The sequence below is a fragment of the Bos javanicus genome, chromosome 20, assembly GCF_032452875.1.
Source record: "Bos javanicus breed banteng chromosome 20, ARS-OSU_banteng_1.0, whole genome shotgun sequence".
NCBI classification, from domain to species: domain Eukaryota; kingdom Metazoa; phylum Chordata; class Mammalia; order Artiodactyla; family Bovidae; genus Bos; species Bos javanicus.
The window spans coordinates 1,516,242-1,539,402 of NC_083887.1; the positions used below are offsets into that span (position 1 = coordinate 1,516,242).

A 23,161-nucleotide genomic window follows, 5' to 3' on the forward strand; every position below is an offset into this window, starting at 1 on the left:
AGGGTCTCAGGAACACTGAAGCTTTTAGATTTGAACAGGGCACTGGAATGCTGGGTGGTCCAGGTGGGTTTCCCTCCTGTGCACCTTTGGATGGTGAAAGAAATGCATTGTGGTGTTTAGATTTTGGATCATTTTTACTCTCATTATTCTGAATTCTTTTTCATGTAGACTTCCTATCTCCTCCTCTTTTATTTGATTTGGTGGGCATTTATCATGTTCCTTTACCTGCTGGGTATTTCTCTGCCTTTTCATCTTATTTATATCTCTGTGTTTGGGGTGGCCTTTCCGTATTCTTGAAGTTTGTGGTTCCTCTTTATTGTGGAGGTTCCTCCCTGTGGGTGGGGTTGGATGAGTAGCTTGTCAAGGTTTCCTGGTTAGGGAAGCTTGCATCAGTGTTCTGGTGGGTGGAGCTGGATTTCTTCTCTCTGGAGTGCAATGAAGTGTCCGGTAGTGAGTTTTGAGATGTCTGTGGGTTTGGTGTGACTTTGGGCAGCCTGTATATTGAAGCTCAGGGCTATGTTCCTGTGTTGCTGGAGAATTTACGTGGTGTCTTGCTCTGGAACTTGTTGGCTCTTGGGTGGAGCTTGGTTTCAGTGTAGGTATGCAGGCTTTTGGATGAGCTCTTATCAATTGATGTTCCCTAGAGTCGGGGGGTTCTCTGGTGCTCTCAGGTTTTGGATTTAGCCTCCTGCCTCTGGTTTTCAGTCTTATTCTTACAGTAGCCTCAAGGCTTCTCCATCCATACAGCACTGATGATAAAACACCTAGGTTAATGGAGAAACATTGTGGCCTTTAGACTGATGGACTTTGGGGTCAGAGTGACCAGACAGTGTCTCTAAGGACTAAGGTCATGTCCTGGGGGAAGACCTTTATCTTCCGTGTGTCTTGGTTTCCTCATATGTTGAATTGGGCTACAGTAATAGTACTGGGCTTTCCTCATGGCTCAGTGGTAAACTATCCGTCTGCCAACATAGGAGATGTGGGTTTGATCCCTGGTGGAGGAGGAAATGGCAACCCACTTCAGTATTCTTGCCTGGAGAATCCCATGAACAGAGGAGCCTGGTGGGCTACAGTCAGTGGGGTCACAAACGGTTGGACAGGACTGAGCATCTAAACAACAAATAGTATTAATGATAGAATTTTGGAGAGTTGTTAAGACTCAAAGAAGACAATGATGTGTGAGACACTTCTCACAGTGTTTGAGACATCAGTGTGTTCACAGCTTCTACATTCCTCCTTCTGAGCACACAATTCAGTATACTTCTCTGTCCCCTTGCAGTTAGGTATGGCCATGGCCCTTGCTTTGGCCAGTGAAACGGGAGTGGAAGTGATAGGCCCCTCTTCTGGGTGAAAGTTTTAAGAGCCAGTAAGTGTCTTGACGCATTCCCTCCCCCTGCTCTGGGGATAGTAGATAGACCTATTGTGAAAGATAGGTCATCCTTCAGCCAGGGGCCCAGAGTAAGTAAGTGCATGGAGTCCCTGCCTATCTGCACTGGATCTGTAGCCTGAGCTGGAGTCAACTCTGTTGTGTTAGAAGCTCTGGGATCTTGTGGTTGTTTGATGCCTGGGTGATTTACATACGTTAAGTGAAGTAAAGTGAAAGTTGCTCAGTCATGTATCTGACTCTTTGTGATCCCATGGACTATAGTCCATGGAATTCTCTTGGCTAGAATACTGGAGTGGGTAACTTTTCCCTTCTCCAGGGGATCTTCCCAGCCCACGGATCAGACCAGGTCTCCCGCATTACAGGCAGATTCTTTACCAACTGAGCCATCAGGGAAGCCCAAGAATACTGGAGTGGGTAGCCTATCCCTTCTCCAGTGGGTCTTCCTGACCCAGGAATCGAACTGGGGCCTCCTGCATTGCAGGCAGATTCTTTACCAACTGAGCTATCAGGCAGCATTAGGTGCTCAGTAAATGGTAGTTGTTTGGGCTTCCTGGGTGACTTAGTGGTAAAGAATTTGCCTTCCAGTGCAGGAGATGTGGGTTTGATCCCTGGGTCGGGAAGATCCTCTGGGGAAGGGCATGACAACCCACTCTAGTATTCTTGCCTGGAGAATCCCATGGACAGAGCAGCCTATTGGGCTACAGTCTGTGGGGCTGCAGAAGAGTCAGACTCTACTGAGCAGCTGAGCACACAAGCAGATGGCAATTGTTAGGGTTTCCCTTCTTCCTGTGCCTTCTCCCTCAGAGACACTGAGCAGTGACCAGACGGATGAAGTCATTTGTAGCAAATGCTATTTTTGGATCCATCCACTGGCATATAGGAACTCCTGTCTGTATAGCTGACATCGCACCTCTATCCTTCTTTTCTCATCAATTTGAAGTGGAAGAATCAGGACTGAACACCAGAGTCCTGTCACCCAGTTTCTTTTCCAAAGCTCACTTTTCTTATGTGTGAAATGGATGTGATAGCTTGGCTTTCCACATTTTCCAGGACTAATTGTATAATGCAGTTATGTCATGTATACTAAGTGATAAACATAGCCCCCTCCCTGAATTCTCTATTACTAGGTTTTCTTTTCTATTTTTTGTTCATCAGACACAATATGTAACTATTCATTTCCTGCCCTACAGGATCTTGGAAACAAAGACCTCAACAGGGATAAAATTTACTTAATTTGTCAAATAGTCCGAGTTGGGAAGATGGATCTTAAGGACACAAACACAAAGAAGTGCACGCAGGGACTGAGGCGGCCCTTCGGGGTGGCAGGTAAGGGCACGCACACAGCACCTCCCGTTCCTGGAGTGCACGTCCTAGGTGACTGCGCTCCAAAGACTTGTTCTTTCGCTCTCCTCCTTGCCCTCCCTTGCTCAAAAACCTTTGCCAGGCAGCCCCTAATACTTAAATTTCTTGAGATTCAATCAAAGTAATTGATGACTAAGTCCAGATTTATGACAAAGATGGTGAATAATGAAATCCCTACATCTGGAGCAGAGTGCTGGGACCACGGAGCTATCTGAGCCGTTGGTACCTTCGCTCCCAAGCATGGTGGAAAAGAAAGAACAATACAGGCGGGATCTAATTATGAGGAACAAATCATCCTTCAAAAAAAATACCCAGGACAGGAGGTGCAGTTAAACAGAATGAGTCACCCACCACACCGCTCAATTCCGGGTTGGACCCTTGGCACAACCGAGCGAGGCTGCTTGAGATAAACATAACCTCTGCATTTCTCCCCAAGCCTCCGCTCTCCTGGGAGTTGCCAAGACTTCATTATTCTCTTCCCACTTTTATGGCTCTTGTTATATTTGACTATCACTTGCTGTATTATTTACCTAATATATTTTCTTTTAATTAACTCACTGTATTTAAGCTAAAGTACATTTTTTTTTCTTAAAAGACAATTTAGACACCCATGGAAATAGCAATTCTTATGCCAGTTTTACTTCTTTGGGTTAAAATATAACATTTTAGTTGTGTACCATTTATAATCCCTGTATGCCATATCTAAACCCAATGTCTCAGGTTTCTCCTGAGGACACCCAGATCTTCTGTCATGACAAATCAGCTGGCTCTCCAAGTCCCCTGGCACTTCTTGCCAAGTGGCAGAATGGGAGAAATGAGCTTATCCTGAGCTAACTGGTGTTTAAACTGGTATTTTTGCCAGCTAGCTAGATGGGTGATCTTGGACAAGCATTTTTCCCCAGGGCCTTAGTTTTCTTGTCTGCAAATGAGGGACTTAGGCCTGGTGGATCCACGACCTGCTCTACATGCTCTGTTTCTGTATGAAGGGCACTCCTGACCTTACCACATACCTGGTAAAGTGGCGAGGGCCTTACTGCAAAGTGTGTCTTTGTCTCCAGCTATAACTGGCTCTCTCTTCTGGTTTCTAGTGACAGCAATCTGGTGTAAATGAAAGATTTAGGGATAGGTTGCTTCAGGCAGTACTGGATCCAGGAACTCAAATGAATTTTCATCTCTGTATCTCTCAGCTCCTGTGTCCTTTTGCTGACTTATTCTGAAGATGACTGTCCAATTAGTTGGCTAGCTCTTCCAAGTTTGCATCCTACCTGCTTAGCAGCCCAGGGGAAAGAGAGCACTTCTTTTCCATTCATTTCAGGAGAAGCCCCAGGAGCTAAAATATATGCCATTTGCTCATCCCCAAAGTACTTATTCTGGGCAGGGGGATTTGGTTCCCTGATCCCCAGGCCAAAACTCTGGAGCCAGAGGGAGATTGTTCTACCCAAATATAGCTCACTGAGAATAGGTGAGGGGAGTGTCTGTTTATCAGAAAGAATGGATGCTAACCAGGTTCAAATAACAGTTTCCCCTCTTTCTCGCAGCTCCCTAAACTCCTCTTTTGAGCTAGATACAGTCACTAGTTGATCATTACCTGGGCAGTTTTAATGGCTCCCTGATGGGGGCCTGGAGTGTTTGAGGAATTTCTTGTTGCTAGGATTTTGGCCCTATTTGGCTAGCAAGTTTCAATGCTCCTCCCCCTGCCCCCATTTCTATAATCCCTGCTCTGGGGCAAGAGTTCTTTACCTTAGTTTTATGGAGCTTCAGTGGCTGATTTAAGGACAAGTTTCAGAAGATCCAGGATCCCTCTGGAAATGTAGGGTTCAAGGATCCCCAGATATGTGTCTGTGAATATGAGCACGTTTATAAAAGAGGGTGATTAGCTCTTCAGACCCTACAGGGAGTCACTGTGCTTGAGTTTTGTCAGTATGCTGCTGCTAAGTCGCTTCAGTCGTGTCCGACTCTGTGCGACCCCATAGATGGCAGCCCACCAGGCTCCCGCGTCCCTGGGATTCTCCAGTATAGTAGACCTCTAATAGGAATATGTCAGAAGCAAACCTAATTGCTTAGTTCCATGGGCGTGGCTCTGACTCTTTCCCCTCAGCCTCTGCTAAGCCCCTGGCTCTCAAACGTTTCTCTGGCTGCCCTCCTCCCAGCCCGGCTTACCCAGAGGTGTTTGCCAGGTGGCCGATGCTGGCTTTCCTGCCTTTTTAAGCTTCCTGCCCTACGATCTCATCCCATTGTCATCCCTTCCTGGGAGCGGGAGGGCTTAAGCCATAAAGTCATTTCTCTTCTTTTTCTAGTTATGGATATAACAGACATCATCAAGGGGAAAGCAGAAAGTGATGAGGAAAAGCAGCACTTCATTCCTTTTCACCCGTGAGTGATTTCCCATTACTTTCTATTCTCTGAAACCACATTTTTCCTGATTGAAGGCCACTCAGAAGCAGAATGAACTGGTTCCTTGAGTTGATAACAGCCAGTTAGGACCTTCCAAGAGGAAAGGGTAAGAATGATGGTCTCAGTGCCTAGGCATTCAAAACCATCCAGCTTTTGACCTGCTTGTTCATGAGATGTTATTTATTTAACAAGCTTTGATTAAAAGCTGGCAGAGAGCTGGGCATTGTGCTAGGCATGGAGCATGAGGTGGTAAACAGGATCAACATGGCTGTTTTCATGAAGCTTATATTTAGGTGGGGAATTAAATGGGTAGGTAACAACAGATCAGTGCATCAGATACAAATATGACCGGGACCATGAAGCTACAAAGCAGCAGCATACCAGGAGCATATAACAGGGAGTCAGGACCTAGTTCTCATGGGCACGCATATCCATGACTTTAAAGGAGGGCAGTGAGGAAGGTAGACGTCCTTTCCTTGATCTAAGAAAGCTTGAGACAGTAAGACCCCAAGCTTGAGAACATTGTCCTCATTTGTTTAAGGAGGATTTTTTTTTTTTTTTTTAACAGATAATGAGGTCAGTGACTTGGATTTAGCATGTGATTAGGACTTAGCATGAACAGCCAGAGCTGTGCCACCTTGCTGAGCAGATACTCACTTTGAGGGCTTGGGGATCCTTTCTTTTTAAGAATCTTCCTAGGAATACAAATGGCCTCTACTTGTAGCCTAGGTATTCTCCAAGTTTTAGAGCCATATTGCTTTGTGAAAGAGAGAGATGTGCTTCTTGATGGCAGGTACACTCTGAGCTGACATGGGCAGGCTCCCTTTTCACCTAAGGTGTGTAGAGGGGCTGGGCAACTTTCTGGAGCCCCTGAAACCACAGGGGAGGGAATCTATAAGGGTACCATGCAAACATTTTGTGCTCTCTTTTCCTGTCTAGGGTAACAGCTGAGAATGACTTCCTTCACAGCCTGCTGGGCAAAGTCACAGCCTCCAAGGGGGACAGCGGAGGGCAAGGTACAGAGCCTGCTGGCCAAGCAGGCTGGACCAGACTTCAGCTTGGGCTCCCTTGGTTCTACAGCAACCAGCTCAAACCCCTAGACTCTGGGAGACATAACCTTCCTTCCAGACAGGCCATTACGAAGAGTGGGGTCTCGTGATCTACAGAGATGGAAATCTCTGCCTGAGAAATAGAAGGGAGACATGTCCTTGTGCTGAAGGGAGAGAGGAGTCGGTGTGTCCTGACTCTTTCCTGTGTGTCAGGCCCTGTGAGATGTTTCCTTGTTTGCTTCCCTCCTTCCCACAGTCCTATAAGATAGATGGGATCAAGCCCACTTTACACAGGGTGGGTTTAGAGGGGTGTGATGAAGTGACAGAAGCTGACCCTGCTGGAAGTAACCGGTGGGATTCAAATCAGCAGTGTCTCACTCCAGAGCTCTTTGCATCCCAACTCCCGGCCTCCCCCAGGGCTGGGTCACTGCATCTGTGGCTACGTGTCTCTGCTTCCACGATCTCCTCCGGAGAGAGAACAAGGGGAGAGACCATGGGAGGGAGAGGCTGAGAGAGCACCTTGAAGTTGGCTCTTCATCTTGAGTGCTCCCTTCCAGGCCTCTGGGTGACCATGAAGATGCTCGTGGGTGACATTATTCAGATCCGCAAGGACTACCCACACCTCGTGGACAGGACCACCGTGGTAGCCAGGAAGCTGGGATTCCCGGAGATCATCATGCCAGGTTCTCCTTCCCCTGGGAGGGGTTGAGGGTGGCCTAGCTGCTCTGATCCATTTTCTTTTTCAACAGCCAGCTCCTTTCTTTTCTACTGCTTTCCTCTATTTCTTTCCCTGAAGGTAACTGCTGAAAACAACTGTATATCCAAAATGCATTTATATAATAAACATAAACACGTGAGTATATACACATGCACTTCCCCTCACAAATGGAATCACACTCTATACACTTTCTGTCCCATTACTTGATATACTCTGCACAGTGTTCTGTGACTGACTTACCACTTAATAATTTACCATGGACATCCACTTTACTTCAGGCGGAATAATTTCACTCTCTCTAGGGGTAAGTATGGTCATTCTCTTAAACTGTTAAGCTATTTTTTCTTACAGAAATAGTCCACACTTATTGTAAAGTGTCCAATAACATGAAAAAGGACTACAGCGAAACAGTAAAAGCTCTCTTAAATCTTTGTCTCCAAAAGTAACCACAACTATATGTAGTTTCCAAATATGTATGTAACAAAAAAAAAAAAAGTAAATGAGATTCTATAATAATACTCTTTTGAAACTTGCCTGTTTGCCTTAAACTTGAGTCTGGTACTGGTATCCATGAGCACTCTCACTGACTGAGCCCTTCTTTCCTCAGCTGAACTGTGGTCCACTGGAGTCATAGTTTACTAACGCCTGCCTTTACTAAGACGCCAGTTCCTGTGCATTCCCTGCAGGGCTTTCAGCTATCACCACCCCCTCAGCTCCTGAAGACCCTCCCTGCCCGGCCCCTGGCCCTGTCTGTGTTACTTGGACACATGTGGAGAGTCACTCTGTCTCCTCTGCACAGTAAAAGACCCATGGAGAGAACTGTCGGTGGTTGTTATTTACGCACCAAGATCAATCCAACTGAAGCTTTACTTTGCCTTCCCAGAAGGTGTCACTAGAGGATGAAAATTAAGCGATTTTTAATGGAGAGAAAAACATGCCCAACTGTGACCACCTCCCCTTTCGTAACTAATTTTCTACTGTTCCTCCATCCTCTTGTCACCTTCTGCTCCAGGCGCCCTGATGAAGTAAAAATGCTTTTCCAAGTAGTTCTGATTTTAGTATCATTAACAGATGTCAAGGAGGGGCACTTCCCCCAATCCCCCACTCCCCGCACCCTCTGGTTGATGTCTCTCTCGCTGCACAGACTCCAACTCTTGTCTCTCTCCCTCTGCCTCAGGGGACGTCAGGAACGACATCTACATCACTCTCTTACAAGGCGACTTTGACAAGTACAACAAGACCACACAGAGGAACGTGGAAGTGATCATGTGTGTGTGTGCGGAGGACGGCAAAACGCTGCCTGTAAGGGACCCTGCTGTTGCTCTGGGTGACAGGGCCCTCCTTGGGCGCCTCTGCTCATAAAGATTTGCTTTTTCCGTTCTTGATCCTGCTCTCTGAGTGCCAGGTGCCTTCGGGGGTGGTGCAGAGTAATGTGACACACACCTTTAGAGTTTGGCTGGCCTGGTAGCCCATAATAAGCCCTGGTGTGTTGTTATTTCTTTACAGCAAAGCAGTTGGCTTTTCAGTGTCTGTCCCTTTCCTTTCATGACCTCTTATTCCTTTCTTGCTCAGCCTTAGTTTTTATGTTGGCTTTTTGCAGTCAAAATGCTGTTCTCATTGCAACCTGAGCTAGTTTATTCAGGCGAAATACCAGGAGAAAGGAACAGTACAGAGCCTTGGGCTGGTGTGAAGACACAGAATGTCCTCAAAACAGACATTGCCGACACTTAATCTGACTCCCCAGTGCTCAGCCAGACATTCTGGTGGAAAGCCTTACCCGTAAATTGGTCTCCAGAGGGCGGGCAGAGTGTATTCAGGAATGCAAAACATATTGCTATAAATATTTATACAGCATATGTCCTGTACAATATTTGTCATGTGTGTTTACATTTATTTACTTATATTTCCTGTAAGGTTGTCAGCAGCTATGTCCAGTGTGTGGGACGGTTTTGCTTTTCAATTTCTCCTTTTAGAGTACTTAGCTGAAAATAAAATCAGCTCTCAGTAGAAGTTTCAGCATGGGCAAATATTCCTCTTAGGCCACACACAGTAGGTGATCAGATCGCACAGGAGATGGTGGTGTGAGTACAGATAGGTGTTCTGCTTCAGCTTGGGGGCCTAGAGCTCAGGCAGATTTTTCTACCCTCCACCTACAAATAGCTGGCATTCGTAGAGGCATTGCTATATGCCAGAGACTGTGATAAGTATCCCCTGGAGAAGGAAATGGCAACCCACTCCAGTATTCTTGCCTAGGAAATCCCATGGACAGAGCAGCCTGGTGGTCTAAAGTCCATGGGGTCGCAATGAATCTCATACAACTTAGCCAGTAAACAGCAACAACAACAATGGCGTGTGATAAGCATGATGCATTACTATTACTTCCCCCATTTTTACAGAGGGGGAAACTAAACCTTTGTCAAGTGAAATAACTTTCGCAAGGTCATAGAGTTAGTATGTGGCAGAGATGGGGTTTGATTTAAGACTCTAGGCCCTCTTATTAAACGGGTTTCCCCGGTGGCTCAGTGATAAAGAATTCTCCTGCCAATTCAGGAGGCGCAGGTTCAATCCCTGGGTTGGAAAGGTGCCCTGGAGGAGAAAATGGCAACCCACTCTAGTAAGCTTGCCTGGAGAATCCCAGAGGAGTCTGGTGGGCTACAGTCCACAGGTTCACAAAGAGTCAGACATGACTGAGTGACTAAACAGCAAACAACAGCAAGTAATGCCTAGAGATTAAAAAGAAAAATCCCCAATTTATTTATCAGTTTAAAAATTAGGCTAATAACCACTTCTATCAAATTCTAGGAAGATTGATAATTATTTTTTAAATCTAAAGATATCCTTACAATTGCCTTTTTGTTGGGAAAGATTGGCTCCATTAATTAATACTTAGTTAAGCAAAATCCAAGCATTTAAGTCATCCTCTTTTTGTTGGATTGTGAAACTTTTCTGAAAAATAAAATTAGTAAGAAACACTTTGCTCAAAGAAACACAAAGGAAGAGCAGAGGCTTTTTATCTGAAAGGGAATTTGCATTTCACAAATGTATAGACCATGCTTTGAAGTAATTTTTATCCAACTACCTGTTGGAGAACTCTAACCTCAGCTTCATTTTTTAAAACTGATCCACTTGCCTTCAATGTTGCTGGAAGACAAATTAGAAGGAACAGTAATGGAAAAGCAGGCCCCTTATCTTGTTTCTAAAGCATTCTTATCAATACTGCCACCTATGCTATCCTTTCGAGTCATATCCAACCAGGCTGAATAGATGCACTTATCAAAGATGAATATATAAGCAGATATTCTGGAGACTGAAATGGAGAGGTGACTGCAGGCACAGTGATAATTCATAGTTTCATCTATGAGGTAAGTTACGGGGGAGTTCAGTTGACTGACTATTGAAAATTGCTAAGGAAGCCTGTGGGAGGCCTTTCTTTCTTTACCTGCCAAAATAAAATACAATATTACTGCCTAATTAAGTGTCAGACAGCACACTCAAACATTCCTGTTTGGTGCTGGTGGGTTCCTGTGGGAGCAGCCCCCTTTAGGGCCATCAGTTTTTCTTCCTGATCTTCCGAGGAGCAGGGTCAGTGGATAGAGTATGTTAGGTGTGTCCTTGACTCACTTTGAGGTCTCAACGACCATGCTCAGGAGGGCCCGTGGCAGAGAAGTTAACAGGGTGGGCTCTGGGATCAGCCTGCCAGTATTCATATCCCAGTGTTCCCTCCAATTCGCTCTGTGATCTTAGGCAAGTTTATGTATCTGTGAAAGAGGAAAAAAGGCTTCCCTGGTGGCTCAGTCAGTAAAGAATCTGCCTGCAATGCAGGAGACCACCTGTAGCACAGGAGACCCACATTCGATCCCTAGGTTGGCAAGATCCCCTGGAGAAAGACATGCCAAGGAAATAGCCAGTATTCTTGCCTGGAGAATCCCATGGACCAGAGGAGCCTGGCGGACTGCAGTCTATGAGGTCACTAGAGTCAGACACAACTTAGCAACTAAACTATGACCAAAAGAGGAATAATAATCTCTTCCTCATGGGGTTGCAGTTTATACAAAACACTATCTGTAAGGAAGCTTGTTGTTGTTTAGTCACCAGTCATGTCCGGCTCTTTGCAACACCATGGACTCTAGCCCACCTCTGTCCATGGGATTCTCCAGGTGAGAATATGGAGTGGGTTGCCATTTCCTTCTCCAGGGGTTCTTCCTGATCCAGGGATGGAACTTGCATCTCCAGCTTTCCAGGCAGGTTCTTTACCCCTGAGCCACCTGGGAAGCCTGCTGCTACTGCTAAGTCACTCCAGTCGTGTCCAACTCTGTGCGACCCCATAGACGCAGCCCACCTGGCTCCTCCCTCCCTGGGAGTCTCCAGGCAAGAACACTGGAGTGGTTGCCATTCCCTTCTCCAATACATGAAAGTGGAAAGTGAAAAGTGAAAGTGAAGTCGCTCAGTCGTGTCTGACTCTTAGCGACCCCATGGCCTGTAGCCTACCAGGCTCCACGGGATTTTCCAGGCAAGAGTATTGGAGTGGGTTGTCATTTTCTGCTCCAGTCCTGGGAAGCCTGGCAGGCAGTAAATACTCAATAACAGGAAGGAGGTTGCGTTTACAGGCAGGAGACCAACTGCAGTTTGAGGCCCTGGAAAGGACTTGAGGGGGTCAGATGCACAATCCAGTGTAGATACCTGAAGCAGGCTTAAGTACAAATGCTTAGATGCTGGGCTGAGAAGCCTCTGCTCCTCTGAGACCAGCCAGTTTACTGGGGTGGAGGTAGGGCACGGGGATCAGTGCTGTGCAGTGGTTAAGACACAACCTCAGGGGCCAGGCAGTCAGGCTGAAAGCCCGGCTCAGCCTGAATCAGCGGGACGACCTTGAGCAAGTTACATAATCTCTGTATACCTAGGAGTCTGCCTGAAAATGAGACGAGCAGTGGAACCTTACTGTAGTGAATACCAGCTGAGGTAATCTACGTAATAGGTATTCACTGACGTTCTCTATCAGCAGAAAGGTAGAGCCCTTATGGCAGAAAGTGAAGAAGAACTAAAGAGCCACTTGATGAAAGTGAAAGAGGAGAGTGAAACAGTTGGCTTAAAGCTCAATATTCAGAAAACTAAGATCATGGCATCTGGTCCTATCACTTCATGGGAAATAGATGGGGAAACAGTGGAAACAGTGGCTGACTTTATTTTTCTGGGCTCCAAAATCACTGCAGATGGTGACTGTAGCCATGAAATTAAAAGGCACTTGGAAGAAAAATTATGACCAACCTAGACAGCATATTAAAAAGCAGAGATATTACTTTGTCAACAAAGATCTATCTAGTCAAGGCTATGGTTTTTCCAGTGGTCAGGTATGGATGTGAGAGTTGGACTATAAAGAAAGCTGAGCGACGAAGAATTGATGCTTTTGAACTGTGGTGTTGGGACTCTTGAGAGTCCCTTGGACTGCAAGGAGATCCACCCAGTCCATCCTAAAGGAGATCAGTCCTGGGTGTTCATTGGAAGGACTGATGTTGAAGCTGAAACTCCAATACTTTGGCCACCTGATGCGAAGAGCTGACTCATTGGAAAAGACCCTGATGCTGGGAAGGATTGGGGGCAGGAGGAGAAGGGGACGGCAGAGGATGAGATGGTTGGATTGCATCACCGACTCAATGGACATGGGTTTGGGTGGACTCCGGGAGTTGGTGATGGACAGGGAAGCCTGGGGTACTGTGGTTCATGGGGTTGCAAAGAGTCGGACACAACTGAATGAATGAACTGAACTGAACTGAACCGAGAGCCATCTCAGGCTTGATTACCACCTTGTGGACACTAACTGGCATCTTCCATGATAAGACTGACCTCGTCAGCCTAGAGTACTTTCAGACTCTCGAAGTGCATTCAGACCCCTGATGTCCTTTGTTCCTCAGGTGACTCCTATGAGGTAAACAGTACTTGTGTTTAGAGTCTGATTTTTCCTCCCACTGCAGTGTGTCCACCCAAGCCAAGTTGGCATTAACTTTTCCAGGCTTCCTTCTACTGACCTGAAGCCAGTTAGGGGCTCTCATTGCTAGTTGGGAGCCATGGGGGTGGGAAAGTTATTGTCTAGGCTCACTGGAGACATCTATTCAGTGCAGTTCAGTTGCTCAATCATGTCCGACTCTTTGTGACCCCATGAGCTGCAGCATGCCAGTCTTTCCTGTTCATCACCAACTCCCAGAGCTTACTCAAACTCATGGCCAGTCAGTGGTACCATACAATCATCTCATCCTCTGTCATCCCTTTCTCCTGCCTTCAATTTCTCCCAGCATCAGGGTCTTTTAAAATGAGTCAGTTCTTCACATCAGGTGGCCAAAGTATTGGAGTTTCAGCTTCATCATCAGTCCCTCCAGTGAATACTCAGGATTGATTTCCTTTAGGAGTAACTTAATCTTCTTGTAGTCCAAGGGACTCTCAAGAGTATTCTCCAGCACCACGGTTCAAAAGCATCAATTCTTTGGTGCTCAGCTTTCTTTATGGAAACATACACAGATCTATATTTTCCCTGGAGACATATACAAATCTATATTTTCCCTAAAACTGGGTCCTGTTTTTGGTTGCCACGCTCTCTCTACAGACTTGGTGACATTCAGGTTTCTCTCTGAAGTGTCTATGGGGAGGGCACTGTCATAGGACTTTCTCAGAATAATGTTGTCCTCAGCCTTAGGCAATCAAAAATTTTCATCATCAAGATAGTTTTGTGGGATTCAGTTGCCTGCTGTACAGCAGTTTTCCTTTCACCAGAGATATATGTGTGTTTTCAGTTTTTATAAGCTACATGGGATTCACTGGAGCTGCAGAAATGCTAAGCCCATAAACGTCATGAGATATAAATCTTGGGAGGTAGAAGGCGTCTAGGCCGTTACAGAGGGAACACTGGACAGGGGGTTAGAGGTGGGAGATGTGTCCTGGGGCTCCTCCTGTGGGGGTGCTGTCTTAGCCGCTCGGAGTTTCGGTTTGCTCAGTTTGGCAATGGGGATGATGACAGTAGCTGTCAGAGCTGATTGTGAGGTGCTCTGTACAAAAGGCACAGCACAGCTCTGGTCACACGGCACTCTACATGGTCGGGAGAACTTCGGAAGCACGTTTCTAGTTCAGCACCTAAGAAGTTCTGAAAGGCTCCATCCCACTGAAGAGAGAGTTGTATGTCTTCCCTCACTTGCAGTTCCCTGGTTGTCCTTGTTTTTTTTAGGGATAAGTTTTGAAAGGATGCTATATCCTTTTCAAATGGTTTCAATCTGGCTGTAGGTAGCATCAGTCTGTATTGAAACAAAACTCATTCTTTCCCAATAGCTCAGAAGTATGGATGGAGAAGGCAATGGCACCCCACTCCAGTACTCCTGCCTGGAAAATCCCATGGATGGAGGAGCCTGGTAGGCTGCAGTCCATGGGGTCGCTAGGAGTCCGGCACAACTTGAGCGACTTCACTTTCACTTTTCACTTTCATGCATTGGAGAAGGAAATGGCAACCCACTCCGGTGTTCTTGCCTGGAGAATCCCAGGGACGGGGAGCCTGGTGGGCTGCCGTCTATGGGGTCACACAGAGTCGGACACGACTGCAGTGACTTAGCAGCAGCAGCAGCAGCAGAAGTATGGAACAGGCTCTCAAGTAAGAGGGACAGGATTGTAACTTCCCATAGCTTAGCTTGCTTCACCAGGGGACCCAGAGTGAAGGTATGTGGCCAGCTTTGGTCATTCAGCCTGGTAGGGGATCCACTAAAGAATCTGATGGAATCTGGTGAGAAGCATGGATCCTTACACCATGAAAAGCCCAGAGACACACTTTGCAATTTGGGGGCTTGGGGCTGCAAAACCAGTTCTCATGTCCCTAGATCTCTGAAGACTTGAGGTTAAAACCTCTTGTTCTGTTTTAAAAATCGACCTCAAGACTCTTCTGGGTGACCCTACCTTAGATCTTGTTTTGGGACCAAACAACTGGAATGAACACAGATAGAATTAGGGGCTGGCATACTCTGTGGCTCAGCTGGTAAAGAATCTGCCTGAAATGCGGGAGACCTGGATTGGATCCCTGGATTGGGAAGATTCCCTGCAGAAGGGAAAGACTAGCCACTTCAGTATTCTGGTCTGGAGAATTCCATGGACTACATAGTCCATGGGGTCGTAAAGAGTCAGACGCCACTGAGTGACTTTCACTTTCACTTTCACACTCTCTTGCAGGGCTTCCCAGGTGGCTCAGTGGTAAAGAATCTGCCTGTCCCTGCAGGAGATGCAAGAAATGTGGGTTCGATCACTAGGTGGAAAAGATCCGCTGGGAGAGGGCATGGCAACCCACTCCAGTATTGTTGCCTGGAGAATCTCATGGACAGAGGAGCCTGGCAGACTAGAGTCCATGGGGTCACAAAGAGTCAGATATGACTGAAGCGATTGAGCATACACATGCATGTAGTCTGCTGCTGCTGCTGCTAAGTCGCTTCAGTCATGTCTGACTCTGTGTGACCCCATAGACGGAAGCACACCAGGCTCCCCGTCCCTGGGATTCTCCAGGCAAGAGTACTGGAGTGGGGTGCCATTGCCTTCTCTGTGCACATAGTCTACTGCAAGATAATTCCTTGTTACTGTGAGGGTGATTTTTATGGCAAACAATAAATACCCTATATTGGTTGCTCTTTTCTCACTCTCTCAGAGTATCCTTCCTGCCTTTCTGCTCAAAGCCAATGTGGAATCTTTCTTTGAGATCTTCAACTGTCATTACCTCCCAGAAATATTCTTTGAGTCTTTAGGGAGAACTGAAGCGACCTTTCTCAGTGCTCCATAGTATTACACAGTCAGCCCCCCATACCTAAACCTATGGGTTCTGCATCTGCAGATAAGGAAGGTCATCTGCACTACATCATTTTATATAAGAGACTTGAGCATCTATGGATTTTTAAAATCAGCAATGGGAAAGAGGGGGCCCTGGAACCAAGCCCCCAAGGATACCAAGGAACTGGACGCATGTATCTGTCATCACTTCATGTTGCCTAGTGATTTCCTGCACCACACTGTGAGCCCTCCTGTCAGCTTTCCTGTCTGACTCATGCCCATATCCCAGTGCTTAGCCTGTGCTGGTGTCTGGAAGATGCCCCCTCACTGTGGGCTTCCTTAGCCCCTACTGCCCATGTGTCTGTCTGAAGGTTGATCTCCCGCCCCTTGCCCAGCTTATGCTGGGACCTTGATGTGTGAGCGTCAGAAATCCATTGGAATGAGCTGGTGCCTGGCTAATCTGAGCCTATTGTAAACTTTGTGCAATTCAGATATAGGAAATGAATAGGATTAAGAAGACCGGCAGCGTGCAGCCACTCCAAGGCTGGTTACCAGTGACAGTGGGGCGGCATGTCAGCACCTGCTGCGCTCCAGGGATTGTCAGAATGCAAGCAATAGAGTCTCTGCAGTAAAGCAGCTGTCACTCCTAGGGCCAGGCACATTCATGGCTAAATCCGTAATGTAGAAGGATATCTGGCAGAAGGCTGAAAGAAGGAAGGTTATCTCAGGCCCTACGGCCAGCCTTGGCCTTGGCCCAAAACTGCCCAAGCATAGAAAATGACAATTCTATAGTGTTTTCTCTCTTTTCATTTCTCTTGGGTCAGAACGCAATTTGTGTGGGAGCTGGGGACAAGCCTATGAACGAGTACCGGTCCGTTGTATACTATCAAGTCAAACAGCCACGGTGGATGGAAACAGTCAAGGTAATAATAATAATAATAACAACGATGATAATAATTGCAAACATGAATCTAAGAAACCTCCCTAAGGCCTGAAACAATGCCCCATCCTGTGTCTGGTGCTGTGTCAGGCACTGGAAAAAGTGGCCCAGTGCGTGAGGGCCTTAGTTCTCTTGCCCACCCTTCACTGGTCAGGACCTGGTTGCCTTGGAATTATCAGATGGTCTCATAGACTGTGCACCAGCCATCAAGTTGTGTCCTTCTATTCATCAGTGAGGAGTGATGGAGCTTGGGAGCAAATGTGAAGCTATAAAAAGCTATTTAATGCCTGGAAGATCCCCTCTTGAGAGGGTACCTCAGATGGAAATGGCATTAACCACAAATATTTGCATTACCAGATTGTCAGGCTATAGCAGAAGGGAACAGTTTGTGTTAGAAATAGAGTATGGAATTAATTTAGTGAACAGTGAAGCTTGATCAAGCTTCCGATATCTCTGTCTTGTGATTAACAGCAGTTTTTCTCACCCTGTTCTCTGAACCCAAACTGAAAACGCGGTCCGGCTCCCCTTGTGGAGGGAGCTGTTCAAGCCTCAGTGGCTCTTGCCTCGTTGGCGGCATCCCCGTGTTCCCAGTGGGTCTCCCTGCACTCATTTTCTTCAAATGACCTACCCATCTCTGGGGTCAGAGACCTATTAGACCAGGCTGCTTTCTCTCTGTGCTCTCTTGCACCCCAGTTACATCTCCTTGTGAGCCCTCATCACGTCGTGATAATTCTGTATTGCCCCGTGTGGGCTGCGGGCTCTTTGGATGCAAGCACGCTATCTAATGTCAGCCTGGCCAGTGCCTCACATAATGGTAATGATGATTCAACGTGCAGTGAAAGAATTCCCAGGTGACCCTCAGTTCTTTTGCTCTGAGATGCATAAGCAAGTGATTTTTTGGGGGCTCAAATTTCATTCTCTGGAGCGCTGAACACCTGAGTGATTTCCCATAGGTTGCTAAGCCTGAAATGCACCATATAGAGATTGCTGTGGAGCTTTGGTAGGTGGGGTAGTCCAGACCCAGGCCGAAAGCACCTCCATCAAGGATACAGCAAAGACCACTCACTAGACAGTGAGACTGGGTGACCAAGGGATGGCGGTCTTGGCCCAGTGTCCTTGGAGGAATAAGCATCTGAACCCGTGTCTAACCAAAGATGGGAATGAGCCCTGCTGCTGCTGCTGCTAAGTCGCTTCAGTTGTGTCTGACTCTGTGCGACCCCATAGATGGCAGCCCACCAGGCTCCCCCATCCCTGGGATTCTCCAGGCAAGAACACTGGACTGGGTTGCCATTTCCTTCTCCAATGCATGAAAGTGAAAAGTGAAAGTGAAGTCGCTCAGTCATGTCCGACTCCTAGCGACCCCATGGACTGCAGCCTACCAGGCTCCTCTGTCCATGGGATTCTCCAGGCAAGAGTACTGGAGTGGGGTGCCATTGCCTTCTCCAGGAATGAGCCCTAGGATGTCTCAAATATGATCAGATTCAAACATTTTTATTCATTTACATAAATGACAGTCTTCCAGCAAGCCCCCTAATGAGCACTGTTAATTTGCTAAGCCCTGCTGCAATTGCCTGAGCTCCTGGAGTGTGTAAGGAAATGTGCATCCTGCAGTTTGCAGTGCATCAAATCCTGCGCGAAAGTTATGTGACTTTTATATCAATTTGGGGAAATTCATTTTCCTCACTATAATTTACGGATCCCTTTTCATTGGCTGGGAATGCAATTTGCCAAATGGATTACATTTGGTACTTTATTTTCTCTTCATTGCTAGTTCTTATGTAATTTATTTACAGCTCATCAGGCTTGATGAATGGGTGATGTATCAGCACACAGCACTCTCAGCTAAATGGTCAGGCTGCCTTTTTTGGGGGACAGGCAGGGTGCAGTGGGGAGGGCCACTTAACTAATGGTCTCCTGAGCTCTGGTTTCTGCCTGCTGAGGTGGCCGTCCCTATTGAAGACATGCAGAGGATCCACCTGCGATTCATGTTTCGACATCGGTCATCCCTGGAATGTGAGTACTAAATGGCATCTCTGCGGCCCTAAAAGGAGTGGGGTGGGATCACTCCTTTTGGTAGTGGGTGAGTGGCCCAGATATCGTTTTCTTTCCTAACCTCAAAGATGCCATTTTTAGCTAAAGACAAAGGAGAAAAGAACTTTGCCATGTCCTATGTGAAGCTGATGAAGGAAGATGGGACCACTCTGCACGATGGATGCCACGACTTGGTTGTCCTAAAGGTACCATGTCTCTGCGCTGTGCTCAGCTGTGTTCGACTCTTTGTGACCCCGTGAACTGTAGCCCACCAGGTTCCTCTGTCCATGGGGTTTTTCAGGCAAGAATATTGGAGTGGGTCATCATTTCCTCTTCCAGGGGATACTCCCCACCCAGGGACCAAACCAGTGTCTCCTGCATCTCCTGCATCACAGCGGATTCTTTACTTGCTGAGCCATCAGGGAAGCCCGTGAGCTGAGATTAACTCTGCAGCGAGGAGCATGTAGGAAGTGAGGGGGATATGGCAGGATTGCTTGGTAAATGAGAGCAGGGACCCCCAGTGACACGCATCAGGGCTCTCCAGTTGTGAGACCTGGTAGAGTCTTGACTTCTCTGGGCCTGCATGTCCTCATCTGTGAGCCCTCAGTGAGTGAGTGTGAGAATCACGAGTTATTCCCCATAAACGTGACGGTGAGGGACGCACGGGACTCAGTAAGTGGGAGGCCGTCACACACAGAGTGGGCTTCGATACTGTGAGACGCTTGTGGGATGTGCAGAAGACCAGCAAGAAATGTTTGAGAGACTCACCACTATAGTGAACGGAAAAACATATTAGCCTTTAGGGTTCTGAGCCTGCTGTTGATTAACCTGGAGTCATCTCATGTGTCCTCCTGAGACGTGTTTGCTTTTTCACACGGTGATGGTCGTATTTATGACCATAAGATGACCCATGCAGAAGGGCCGTGTAGAAGAGTGTGGCTGTCGGCTGTGTTCTTCCTGCATTGTGAGACTTGCACTGTTCTCGAGAAGCAGGGTGTGTCTTCCTGATCGTACATGCGTCCCCACAACCCTGCGCATGACAGTGGCACGCCTCTGCTGGCACCTGGCTGTAGGAAGGGAGGCAGAGGCTGTGGCTGGGGAACAGGCAAGGCTAAGTGGTCAGCACAAAGATCACACTCTTGCCTTGACCTTCTCAGCCTTAGACGCTGGGGTTGCCCTTTTTCTCTGGTCTGGACAGCAAAGACAGCCTCATCAAATCTTCATCACACGATACCCTTCTCTGAGTCCCTGACTTTTCCAGAATACTCCTTTTTTTCTTCTGTGCATCCTCTGTTTTCTCATTTATGATGCGTCCAGGTAGTTCTTGGCTTAAAAGCCATTCTTCCTCAATAGATTTACAGTTCCATTTGCAGTCAGTTCTCAATTTAGTCACCTTGCTTAAGCCTCGGTCTCCTCATCTGTAAGCTGGAGATGATGACAGTAATCGCTGCTGTGACGCGTAAGTGATGTTCACCAAAGCATCACGAGCATTTCGTGCAGCCTCCAGTGCAGACTCGGGGCTCAGTGCCCGTCACCTGCTGCAGTGCCTGTCTCTGGTCATTCACGTCAGCACGCCGAGGGAATGATATGTCTGTCATTGCCCTAAGTGTTCTGTACGCATTATGCCACCTAGTCCACTCAAACTTTCTAGAATTTGCTATGAAGCATAGGCAATATGCTTCACAATCAGTTTAATCAAGAGAAAAATGAGACACAGAGAGACAGAGGAGTATATTCACAATAACACAGGCTTGTGAACAGGGTCTAAATCCCTTCACTTTCAGAATCCACTGCCTTTCCCTCTTTAATCTGATTCCTTATCCTGCTGGTGGGCTTGTTCGTGTTAAGATCTTATGAAAGCTAGAATGAACTAAAATATGCTATTTGGGAATCTTCAGTTCCCTCTGTGCCATTAATGAAGTCTATAGAGCCTTGAAATACATGAATGTTCAACCCCTTTCCCATTAATGTAACCTTGGCGTCTCACCTGCTTTGTGGGAAAATAGTCCTACCTTGCCAGCTGACGCGCATCGCTCCTCTGATAGCGTTCTCGCTGTTCCTGACTCTCCCGCCTACAGCGTGCAGCCCGGCCTTGCAAACTCCGTAGCACTGGGTGTGTACCTTCGGCTGGAAAGTAACTAGGGTGTTGTTTCCAGGGAGACAGCAAGAAAATGGAGGATGCCAGCTCTTACCTGACTCTTCCGTCTTACCGCCACCACGTGGAGAACAAGGGGGCCACCTTGAGTCGAAGCTCCAGCAGTGTTGGGGGGCTCTCTGTCAGCTCCCGGGATGTCTTCTGCATCTCTACGCTAGTGTGCTCCACAAAGCTCACCCAGAATGGTACTGGAACCATTGAGAGCTCTGTGTGTGTGTGTGTATGTGTGTGTGTGTTTGTCTGTGTGTGTGTGTGTGTGTGTGTGTGTGTGTGTGTGTGTAGGCAGGCCCGGGGAGGTCCTGATGTGGACAGTTTAGGCCAGTAAATAGTCATTCTGCTTGTCTGGACTCTATTTTAGTGGGCCTGCTTGGTTTGCTTAAGTGGCGTGTGAAACCACAACTGCTACAGGAGAATTTAGAAAAATTGAAGATTGTTGATGGAGAAGAAGTGGTAAAGGTAAGTGGGACTTCATTTTGCCTGTTTTCATCCACCAGGGACAGACCTTTACGTCATGAGTGGCTTCGGGGAAGAGATAAAGTGTTCAGGGAGACAGGACAGATTTTCTTCTGACAATGGGAGACAGTGTCCCAAGTTGTCATTAGAAGCTTTTATTGATAAAGCTGGGGGATGATGTGGTTCAGTGATGCTGAATGCTGAGCAGGAGAAAAGCAGGGCTGTCCTCAGTCTCTGGAAATAGATCAACATTGGTATAGATCCCAGCTCGAACACTAGCCAACTTCATGTGGTAGTATTACCAATATGACGCATTTGGCAGAGTTGTAATGAGCTTTCAAGATGAAAAATATTTAAAAATTACTCAGCAAATCTCTTACACATAATGTACAATAATTGAACTAAAGCATATGAAACATACAAGGTTAAACAAGGAGTAAATATTTACTTTTGTTGTTATAAGTTGCTATAGTAGTGTGATCTCTCAGTATTATCAACATGTTGCTATTAGAAATAAAAAGTATTCTTGTTTCCACTTCTTTGAGAATGTTATATATTAAACATGAGAAAAGGGAAGACATCAATGCTCACATTTTAAGTGAAACAAGCAGAAAACAATGCAGATGTCAGATGTTTTGTTGTGTCCACATGGTGGTGGAGAATATAGTGTCTGAAGTACAAATCTAATTAAAGCAACCCTCTCTCCAGCATTATGAATTGGGAAAAGTGTTTCCTGGTGATCTTGTTTCTGTCAGGAACTTAGTACAGCTGGAAACTCTGAGACTTTATGTAGTAGCTCTGTGTTTTGACTGTAGGAAATATTGACACATGTCTTAGGGGGAGGGTAGCTATCAAGTTTCAGTTAATTGCCCATAGAAGGAGAAGCAAGGGTCAAATTTCAAGATCAATGCTTTAATTGTGCACCATTGACCCACCTACCCAGTTCAGCAGTGGCAGAGAAATTCTCCTCCAGACATTCTTTTACAAGGTCTGTCACCTTTCAGATCAGATCACATCAGTCGCTCAGTCGTGTCCGACTCTGAGACCCCATGAATCGCAGCATGCCAGGCCTCCCTGTCCCTCACCAACTCCCAGAGTACACTCAGACTCACGTCCATCGAGTCAGTGATGAGGCATGAGGTGGCCAAAGGACTGGAGTTTCAGCTTTAGCATCATGCCTTCCAAAGAAATCCCAGGGCTGATCTCCTTCAGAATGGACTGGTTGGATCTCCTTGCAGTCCAAGGGACTCTCAGGAGTCTTCTACAACAACACAGTTCAAAAACATCAATTCTTCGGCGCTCAGCCTTCTTCATAGTCCAACTCTCACATCCATACATGACCACAGGAAAAACCATAGCCTTGACTAGACGAACCTTTGTTGGCAAAGTAATGTCTCTGCTTTTGAATATGCTATCTAGGTTGGTCATAACTTTCCTTCCAAGGAGTAAACATCTTTTAATTTCATGGCTGCAGTCACCATCTGTAGTGATTTTGGAGCCCAGAAAAATAAAGTCTGACACTGTTTCCACTGTTTCCCCATCTATTTCCCATGAAGTGATGGGACCGGATGCCATGATCTTCATTTTCTGAATGTTGAGCTTTAAGCCAACTTTTTCACTCTCCACTTTCACTTTCATCAAGAGCCTTTTGAGTTCCTCTTCACTTTCTGCCATAAGGGTGGTATCATCTGCATATCTGAGGTTATTGATATTTCTCCCGGCAATCTTGATTCCAGCTTGTGTTTCTTCCACTCCAGCGTTTCTCATGATGTACTCTGCATATAAGTTAAATAAGCAGGGTGACAATATACAGCCTTGACGTACTCCTTTTCCTATTTGGAACCAGTCTGTTGTTCCATGTCCAGTTCTAACTATTGCTTCCTGACCTGCATAC

General features: G+C 46.6%; 1 protein-coding gene across 2 annotated transcripts in view; it reads left to right on the forward strand.

Annotated features, from left to right (window-relative positions):
* Positions 1–23,161, forward strand: part of DOCK2 (dedicator of cytokinesis 2) — a 458,739-nt gene that overhangs the window by 56,780 nt on the left and 378,798 nt on the right. For both annotated transcript variants that reach the window (XM_061393166.1, XM_061393167.1), the window contains 10 exons: positions 2,578–2,713; positions 5,047–5,122; positions 6,083–6,159; positions 6,750–6,875; positions 8,088–8,212; positions 16,513–16,611; positions 18,569–18,641; positions 18,762–18,865; positions 20,816–20,999; positions 21,173–21,270. In XM_061393166.1, coding sequence (XP_061249150.1) covers positions 2,578–2,713; positions 5,047–5,122; positions 6,083–6,159; positions 6,750–6,875; positions 8,088–8,212; positions 16,513–16,611; positions 18,569–18,641; positions 18,762–18,865; positions 20,816–20,999; positions 21,173–21,270 — 1,098 coding nt within the window. The remainder of the gene's footprint in view (positions 1–2,577; positions 2,714–5,046; positions 5,123–6,082; positions 6,160–6,749; positions 6,876–8,087; positions 8,213–16,512; positions 16,612–18,568; positions 18,642–18,761; positions 18,866–20,815; positions 21,000–21,172; positions 21,271–23,161) is intronic.